Here is a 9969-nt window from a genome sequence, read left to right on the forward strand (position 1 = left end):
AAATAAATAAGTAGAATAGATTAAAAAAAATAAGTATATATTATCCTAAAACTAAAGCTAACAAATGTCATTCTTGTAGAATAATATGATTCCTTTACAATATACTACGTAAAAATGAAACGAAAATAAAAATACTTAATTAAAGCTTCCTCATCTAATGAACGAAGACCCAATTCAATAAAGACTTCTTTATTGAAATTCTTATGATAAACTACTGACTACAGAATTTTGGAAAACAAATGAAAAAAAATTTGCCCATACAATATTTACGACAAATAAATGACGAAAATGAAATTCAACCAAAAAAAAAGAGTGAAATTCATCCGACAAAAGAGTGATTTTGCTGGTAAAATATAAATTCTTTATTTCAGAGTATTATGCTTTTTAAACAATTCCTTTTCTGGCAAGTCTTTCTATTACCACTAGAACAGACGAAACATCTAATACCAACCAAAATAAATAAATAAATAACTGAGCTAAAGGACATAACTTCCCATACATATATATTCTCAACTGTTTGAAATGGGAGAGATAGAATCAAGTTGAGGAGGAAATAAGACAATCATTTCAGAACTACTTATACATAATGATTAACTTAAAGCAAAATGGTAAGGGCAATGAAGCCAAATATCACTCTTTCATTATCTCCACTCTTTCTAAGACAAAAGCGGGTGCAAGTTAGCAATCATGCAATGAAGACATTGGCTCAGCAAACATCTGTACAACATTAACATTAGCACTCACTTACCCGCACTGACCCCGTCCTCCTTGCAATTTTGGTGTATATCATATATCCTTTCATGACCACATCGAATAAGCAAATGCTTTTTTATCCAAATGAGCTAATCTCTGATCTGATTCTCTTCTCAGATGCAGCAAAAATATTTCTCATGACAAACTTGGATATATATATGGTATTTGATTGGCTACTGAAATCAGGCAAAGCCAATTGTACACGCAGGTTAAGTTATTTGGTTATAAATTCCTACCCTTGAGTTGTTGTCTCAGGTACATAGCCTTCAGAAACCTTCACCTTTTCAGCATCAGATGGACCACAAGCATCCTTCAGAGATTCAATTTCCATGCTGGCAGTGCGGCTCTTCCTATTCCTTCGATCCTGAAAGTGATATTGACTGGATATTTAGCTTAAATTAAATTACCTTTAGCCACTCGAAGTGGGCTCGTGAAGGGTTGGAAACATGCAAAAGGTCATAAGTTCAAATCTCGTATGCTTGACCCTTTCCCAAAACAACCCAAGAAAAAAACACAGAAACACACAAAAGCTAGAGAGGACCAAGGATCCGTGGCAACAGATATAATATTTAGTATCTAATAACTAATCATGAAAATGGTGATGCATACTTCATGATGCCCTGAAGTATGCAATTAGAATTGATTTCAATGGGAAGGCTGAGATTTCAAACGTGATTTGTGTAAGAACCTTCACCGTTAATTCAGGAAAATAATTAATTAAATGTGTGAAATTAGGAAATAATTCCATAATTGACCCTAATAATTATTATGAGGCTTAGATAATTATAGTGAGTAATAATGCTAAAAGTCGTTTTTCGGACGAAAAGTGCAGATATCGGTTCTGCTACTCAGTATAAATGCGTACCGATGAAGTATTCCGGAAAATTATAAAAAATATGTATATGACACTAGAATAATATATAGGACTTGTAAAACGAGTTTCAAGTTAAAAATAATGAGAACTGGTGCCAGAACTGATATTGGCTATAGAAAAGCGCGTACCAGAAAGGTGCTGCGAAAAATAAAATAAAAATATGTTAAATCTTATAAAAATGAGTAGGTTCAGAATCTTAAGTTTGGGATTAAAATGCTAAGCGTAGCATTTAGCGCTAATACAGTGCGATTAAGTTTAAACCGACTATAAATAGCCTTGGCACATGATCCTAGGTCTATTCTTGTGCCTCCTGCATTTGAAAATTCTGAGTGTGGACTCCCTTTGCTACCACCTTCCTTCCCCTTGAGAAATCATCAAGGAACCACCTTTCTTCCATTTCTCTTCACCTAAATGCCTTGTGTGTGTGAGAGGGATCATAGGGGTTGAGTGGGAGGCTTTGTTTCTGAGTTTGGAATTCTGTTTTTGTGAGTCTTGGAGCTGACTTGGTTGTTTGGGTTGTGGGAGCCTTTGTGTTGGCACTTTGAGCTTTAAGAAGCCATCTTTAGTGCAAAGGATCAACCTTTGATCTCATTTTCGTGCACCTTGAGAAGTCAGAAGGGCTTCATAGAGAGCTCAAAGAGCCTTTGTTGCTTCTGTTTTGAAGCTTTGGGTATGTTACCTACCTTGATCTTGAGTTTTAATTGTTTAAAAGTGGAGTCTTGGCATGTTTAATGAGTTGTTTAAATAACCAACTGGTATATGAACCTAAATGAACTTAAAGATGTATGTTTTAACGTTTTAAGGTGTTAAAAATGGAACCTTAAAGGGATATCTTCGCGAAAATGCAAAACTGCATTCTGTCGCGAAATATCCGGATATTTGGCTGGAAATATCCGGATATTGATATCCGGATATGGGTTTCTGGATATCCGGATATGGATATCCGGATATGGGATGAGGAATATCCGGATATTGATATCCGGATATGGCCCCGACATATGTCCGTATATTCTGGGTTTTCGAAGAACAGTAGTTGCACTCTTCATACAGAATGATGTTTGGGGTTTGTGGACCCTAGATTGGTTAAGTTGAACCTCTGTAATAATTGAACTAAGTCAGAATCAAGTGATTAAGGTCTTGTGGCTTTGTGAGAAGCCTTAAGACATGAAACGTGAAGGAAAGACGTTGTCCTTGTGTCTTATACTTGTTGAGTATGATTATTGATATGATTGTTGGTCCAAAACAGATTGTGATTCTACTGTGTTTGGGCTTTGAGATTGGTTGGACTCTTGGCTTGGATTGTTAGCTTGCAAGGTAAGCTTTCGTGTCCTCGGTTTAGCCATTGTTGGTTCCACCATGTCCCATGAGGGTATGGTTATATGCATGATGTTGTTTTCATGATATATTGATTTGTGAAATGCTGTTGAGCTATTATATGCGAGTGCCTTTATAATATGCATGTGGTGTTCCACCTATACGGTAAGTCTGAGTATGTGGTACATACAAGAGGGTGAGGTTGTGGGTGAGGTTGTGGGTGAGGTGCAAGCGGTGTTCCTTGTACTTATTGTGGAGTTGTAGACGTACGTCTTGCATTTATCTGACCAGTAGAATAGTGATAACACACATGGCATGAATATCTGTTGCACTGCATAATTTTGGAACTTATACTGTTAAATGCTTTTGAACTTATATTGCTCGTGTAAGTGAGCTTGGGGTGGAAGATCCTTGAGGACCCCTTGTCTTACTGAGATTTCTTTTTAGAGATCTTACCCCACGTTTGGGGCACATATTTCAGGTTCAGGTAATGCGGGGGTTGAGACCTCTAGCGGCAGGAGACCGGAGCTTAGCAGATATTGCTGTATATATGATGATTATGCTTGGATGCTGGATTATGCTTGTTGCTACTTGTTGTTAGCTTTATGATTATATTGCTATTGTTGTTGAGATCTTGTTTGGCTATGTTGCCTTATTTGGGTGAACATGGAGATTGTCCATGCCACTTTGACTTGACTTTATGCTATTTGTTTCTAGTTGTAAATAATAATGTATCAGGATATTGTCCGGACTACGTGTTGTAGATCCGTGACTTAGAGACTCACATCTATGTTATGAGGTATTTCAGATAGTGTCTTTTGCAATTTACATACAGACAATGTTTTATGAAATGAATTAAGTAATTCAACTTAACTAATGATAATGACGTCATAATTGAACAGAAAAAGATATTTCGCATTTTTAAATTAAGCGGGGCTTAATACGATGATATGATAACAAACCGGATATATACGGGGCGTTACAATTTGGGTCTTTTAACTATTAGGTTGATTTAATTTTAATTATTTCATTGTTTTAGTTTTGTTTAATGCTGATTGAATTGTAATAAGCTATATTTAAACTTACCTTTTTTGAAGTATATTTTAATTACTTTTTAGGGTTATTTGACACCTTATAAAAGGATGTTCAATACTCTACTTGTAGGTTGTTGAAATATGAATATTGAATATTGTTTATTGAGAACCGAGTGTTTCTCTTTTACCTATCCCTATTCGTTTGTTTAGCCTAGCTCTCTGTGCATTTCGGCATTACTTCAAAGGATAAATTCAAAGATATTAGGGAACAGGTTATCCATTATTAGTCATTCAAGTTCAAACAATAAATTCACACAAACATAAGCTCAACACAAAACAGACATAAAAACTAGAATTATTGTTCTAATATGGCTATTCCATGATACTATGATAGTATCATTAGCCTAATGCATGAGCCTGACTAACTACACATTAAGGAAACATTCAGAGTCATCCTCAACACTCAAGAGTGAAGACGGATACTAATAGCTCTTCATATTACCCACTAGAATATTATGCACCAAAAAGCTATGTACAAAGTACATATTCCCAATGGTACTATATAACAAAGGCAAGAAATCAATATCTCCTCATCTTTCAGCCACATTAAAATCTGCACAAAAAGTATAGTGACTAATTTGAGCAGAGGGTCATTACATAGGCCAAAGAAAACTCAAAGGCAAATCCCAATGTACAAGGCTCCCCGACTTATAAGGATAGGGGTGAGGGTTGATTGTATGTGTAACATCCCGGGTGCTGACGAGGGCAGGGAGTGATCGCCGGTGCGAAAGAGTACAGACAAGGAGCGGCTCCTGGCAGGCTTCCAGCGGGGATACATGAATAAATCGATCGACACCCGAAAGAGAGGAATTCCAAAGACTGTGCAGGTATGAGACTGCACAGTTGGGGATAGGTTATAAGAATTAATTGGTACTACCTATATTAACAAGATGCATCTACTTTTCGGTAGCCCATAACGGAAGAACTTCATAGTTAAGTGTGTTTGACTTGGAGCAATTCTGGGATGGGTGACCTCCGGAGAAGTTTTCTCAAGAAGTGTGTGAGTGATAAAAAGTCTCGTGTTAATGTGTAGAAATAGTCATTGATTCTTGAAACGGCCGGGCGTTACAGTATGCAACCCTACCCTTGTATTTTTACAAAGAGGCTATTTCTCAACCTCGAACCCTTGACCTTCCGGTCACAAGGAGCAACCTTACCATTGCTAAAGCTCATAGCCTGAAGAAAACTAAGAAAAAAAACAAAAAGTTTTTCATGTGGTTGACAGTCAATCTTTCATTCATTCTAGTTGATGATATGTCAGCCGACAATGAGAATGCACAAACATCCAAAAGTTGCAAAACGTGATAAAAGTTTTAGTGTCCTACAATAGAAGTCATATATGAGAGGATAAGATAATGATGGTAACCTCTCGGAATGGATATTCATCGGCTTCAAGCATCCTCACAACCTGACTCATTTTGGGCCTCTTGTCTGCATCAGGATCAACACACCTAAGTGCAACCAGAAGGGCACGCTTTAAAGCACGTATTGATGGTTTCACTTCAAGGCTCGAGTCTACAACTTCCTCTGCCCTCCTTGTCCCCACCATCATCTTAAGCCACTCAACAAGATTCACCTGTCATGAGGATAATCAAAATCTCATCAGCTATATGAAAGGCAATGATCACTTTTGAAGTTAGAAGTGGAAAACTGGCAGCATCATAAATATTTGAAACCTCATTAGCAGGACGCGTATAGTCTACAGGGTCCCTTCCAGTGACAGCTTCCAGCAGGAGAACACCAAAGCTATAAATGTCACTCTTCTCATTTAACAAACCCGTATTAGCATATTCTGGTGCCACATAACTGAAATTGAGAACAGAATTAATTTCACTTATGCAATCCTTCAAATTAAATTTAAAAAAAATAAAAAAGATGATGAAACATTCTGCATAGTGCATACCCAAATGTTCCCATCACTCTAGTAGTTATGTGACTTTCTCCTGAATCCAAAAGTTTGGCCAAACCAAAATCAGAAACCTTTGCATTGAAATCATTATCAATCAATATGTTGCTAGACTTTATATCCCGGTGAACAACTTTTGGTTCTATTGCTTCATGTAAGTAAGCAAGCCTGCCACCAGTCACAGTAAAATAGGGAGTTTTATCAGTGGGATTAGGTCCAATGTTGACATTGCCATAACATTAACCAATTAAGCAAGTATAAACTTAAAACCATAGAAAATATTAAATCTTGGGATTAGGTCTCATGTTCACTGTGTTTAGGAAGTTTATGGTGCAATGGAGTGGATTAATAAAGAACATAAAGTGCTATAGTCCAGAATCCTAATGGACCTGGATATATTGAAAAATTTGTGAACTTATAAAGGCTGTAACATAACAATATCAACATAAATAAACTCTCAAATGACATTGATGATATATTTTGATGCGCACAAAATTAAATAAGAATAGGGTAAATCCCGGTGGACAAGACTCCCCGACTTGAGAGGGTATGGGTGAAGGTCAATTATACACATTCTTACCCTTAAATTTTTGCAAAGAAGTTGTTTCCTAGACTCAAATCCATGACCTTCTGGTCAAAAGGAGCAACCTTACCTCTACTCCGAGGCTCGCCCTCAATGCACATAAAATATTGATCATATAAATATTACTTTAAGGAGCATGCAAATATACTTTCATGTGCACATTTGTAAGGGATTTAAGACAATCATGATCAATTTTGCAGAAGACGGCATAAATGATTAACACGGTCAACCTTTTTAATTTTTCAAGTTGAACTTACGCTTTGGCTGTGCCAAGTATAACTTTCATCCGGGCTTCCCAAGTGAGTATCCCATGTTGGCTCATAGCCCCATGTAACCATTGTTCTAAGTTACCATTGTTCACATATTCATATACCAGCAACCTGCAAATCAGATGGCAAATCCATTCGTTAGGACAGAAAGAGATACATATAACAAAGAAAAGAGCTTCTGTTCAAATTTTTACCAAAAACAATAAGACAGTCACACTACAAACACAAAGCTTGAAATTTTATCGATTATAGAAGGGATAATGTACATTTGTCAGATTTTGATACATTAAAGAACATCAAGTTTACCTGTGAACTCCTTCTATGCAATATCCAAGTAAACGCACAAGATTTTTATGTCTAACATGGCCTATAGCCTCCACTTCAACCCTGAATTCTTTCTCTGCTTGTCCCCTGTAAACTCAATACATAATGCAAGTTCGGAGCAAGAGTAAATTATCATTGTTTAAGTATGAAATAATGTCAATAAGATAAGCGCCAAAGGAGAAAATTAAAGATGGTACCATTGATACCATAAAGTGTCCTTACAAGTTGTTAAGAAGTTTCTTCACCGCCACCTCAGATCCATTAATTAGTCTGCCCCTATAAACAACTCCATATCCACCCTCACCAATCACATTCTCTGCAGAGAAACGCTTAGTTGCAAGTTCCAGATCTCTAAGCGTGAACCAGTGGCCCCACCCAAGATGAGAAATTTCTGGCAAGCCAATTAGAGGAGAGGCAGTTACCATCCCTCCAAGTGACAATGTAGACTGCTTCTTAACAGTCCCAGAGCTTCCTTCTTCCCCTGACATTGAACTAAATCCTCTCTCATGATGATAAATTGAGCTGCACTGACTGATATTATCAGGATCACTGGATTTGCTCATGCCTAAATGAACTAACAACTTTTCTGAATTCTTATCACTTGCCTTGTCATGAACAGGAATAGATACACTTTCTGCTTGATCATGAGAAGTTTGCACCCCAACCTTGTCAACTATGATATCTTTTGAGACATGTGGTATTTGTGATAAAGAGTACTTGTCTAGAGATCTCCTAGACTTTCTCCGAAACATCACCCATATAGATAATATACAAAGAATTAGAACTATAAACCCACCAACACCTATCCCAATCAAAACCCACAGTCTCAAACCCAAAAACGAAGTCTTCTTGGACAATTCCACATTCAACGAACTGTTAGCTGACATAATTGGATGCCACAAGTCAATCAAATTTGTCCTCCAAATTCTTCTGATAGCAGAGTTAAGACATTACCCCCTGAGTGCAAGAATCTAGTTAAGTACTTCCTTTACACAAGGTTTTGACACACACATCTGAATATTCTAATTTACAGCCAACATTCTCAGTTCTGGTAGTGAATTCCCATAAATAAAAAACCAAAATTAGCAAGTCAACTAATCACTAATTGACCGTAACATTAAGGAAAATTGTAAAGTAATGTAATATTTCAAGCAATTAACAAATCAGAAACCCATTTGCATTCATGTCACCCCAATCAGAAAGGGTACACTAAATTGATAAATTATTGGGAAAGTAAGGACCCGTTAACTTGTAATCACAAGAAAAAATCTAACAGGAAAAAGGAAACTTGTAAAGCATCACGTATGATCGAAGCAAATAAAAGATAAAGCAATCCAAATATGAATTGTCCAAAAAGTGGTTCAGAAAGACAAAGCATTTACCTTTGAGTTGATCTAAGTTACCCTCCTTGATCTTCTATCTCCAGCACCCACAGAAGCAACCACAGAGAATCAATAAGCATATATAGGTGCAGGAATACCAGAACGAAAACACAAGCCCCACAAAACCCCAGATGCTGCAAAATGATGCAGTTAAGGAATAGTTCACTAATGGGGATTGTGAACTCAAGTGGGTCAAAAAGAACTCAAGGTAAGTATTAAGAAAAGAAAAATGGAAGGAAATGCCACATAAAAATCTTATTTTTAAGAAGAAGAAAAAAAAAACTGCAGATAAAGAGAGAGTAAAAATGCTAGATTTTGGAGAAGAGAAAAGGAAAGGTGGGGGAAATGGTTGGTGGGTATTGTGCTTGAGAATGAGGGCCACCAAAACAAGCTGGAAAGGAAGCTTGGTTTGTAATGGAGGAAACCAGATGGAGAGAGAAACAGTAAAGGTAAAGCAAAAATGAAATGAATAGGTGTGGCATTTATAGCTGTTAACAAAAAGTGTAATGAATAAGCTAACAAAAGTAAAGTGAAGAAGTGAGAAGAAAGAGGAGAGAGAAACAAGAAGCGGATTAGAGAGAGAGAGAGGGTGAGGGTCAACCTCAATCCAAGAAGGGGAACTCCGAACCAAATCTAGATTGTTATAAGGTATACTTACCAACCTGTCCTATTTGTGTGAAAAGGAAGAAAAAAAAATTGCTTAATTGCAAATCTTAAAACATGGCATCACCCTCTGTTAGTGTACAATGTTTTTGCAGTTGATAGTGGAATTTGGGTTTTGGGAAAATATTTTAACTCCTCTCGTCAATTCATTTAACAGTACGGGTGTCAAAATGGGTCGACACGACACGAATTTGTCATGACACGAATACATCAACATTAACACGACACAAATTTTTATTAGTGTCAAAATCTTCAACACTGACACGACACGAATTTTTTGCGGGTTGACACGACACGAATAACAAGCAAAATAGGGGTCAAAATGGTAATTGACAAAAAAATGAATCGATATTAAAAAAAATTAAAAAAATAATAAAAATAAATTAAAAATAAAATAATTTTAAAAAAAATACGGGTCGACACGAACACGAATACATCAACACGAACACGACACGAATTTTTTTGCGAGTCAATCCGAACACGAATTTTCATGTCGTGTCGCGGGTCGACCCGCGTGTCAAAACCTATATTCACACCCCTATTTAATAGAAACAAAATATTAATACTGACATATTTTCATGTAAGTGCTGAGGTGAGAAAAAGAATTAATCATCATCGATAATTTATTTATAATACATGTATCTCATTTTAAAAGGTAATATTATTCGTTACTGAATGCAGCCGAAATTCCACTAAAAATGTTCTCGGGTTTTGAATATCCCAAAGGCTTGAAGGGTTGCAGAAAATTTTGACTTTTTTTTTTTTAATTTTCATTTATAGCTGGCATACACATTTATTCTGGTCTTT

At 36.5% G+C, this 9969-nt stretch overlaps 1 protein-coding gene across 2 annotated transcripts; it reads right to left on the bottom strand.

Annotated features, from left to right (window-relative positions):
- Positions 1–452: 452 nt before the first annotated feature.
- LOC133295443 (probable receptor-like protein kinase At2g42960) lies at positions 453–8941 on the bottom strand. Of its 2 annotated transcripts, none has more exons than XM_061494280.1 (8): positions 8500–8941; positions 7340–8074; positions 7100–7204; positions 6782–6904; positions 5939–6109; positions 5712–5841; positions 5402–5611; positions 453–1117 (listed from the first exon to the last, which is right to left on the bottom strand). In XM_061494280.1, the coding sequence occupies exons 2-8, from the start codon at positions 8002–8004 to the stop codon at positions 986–988; spliced, it is 1536 nt and encodes a 511-aa protein (XP_061350264.1). In that variant the 5' UTR covers positions 8005–8074; positions 8500–8941; the 3' UTR covers positions 453–985. The 2 variants fall into 2 exon arrangements, with proteins under 2 accessions (XP_061350264.1, XP_061350263.1); XM_061494279.1 differs by having other exon boundaries at positions 7340–8165; positions 8500–8519.
- Between the last annotated feature and the right edge of the window lie 1028 nt (positions 8942–9969).

Source organism: Gastrolobium bilobum, unplaced genomic scaffold, assembly GCF_033153095.1.
Source record: "Gastrolobium bilobum isolate Gb01-03AN ecotype WA unplaced genomic scaffold, APGP_CSIRO_Gbil_v1 utg10601, whole genome shotgun sequence".
NCBI classification, from domain to species: domain Eukaryota; kingdom Viridiplantae; phylum Streptophyta; class Magnoliopsida; order Fabales; family Fabaceae; genus Gastrolobium; species Gastrolobium bilobum.

What these genes read in the sequence shown, in the direction of transcription:
- LOC133295443 (XM_061494280.1), bottom strand. Translation starts at nt 8,004, where the DNA reads ATGTCAGCTAACAGTTCGTTGAATGTGGAATTGTCCAAGAAGACTTCG. An exon ending in AAGAAACTTCTTAACAACTT is followed by an intron (nt 7,205 to 7,339) that starts GTAAGGACACTT and finishes TTGAGTTTACAG; the next exon opens with GGGACAAGCAGAGAAAGAAT. An exon ending in ATACGCGTCCTGCTAATGAG is followed by an intron (nt 5,612 to 5,711) that starts GTTTCAAATATT and finishes TCCTCATGACAG; the next exon opens with GTGAATCTTGTTGAGTGGCT.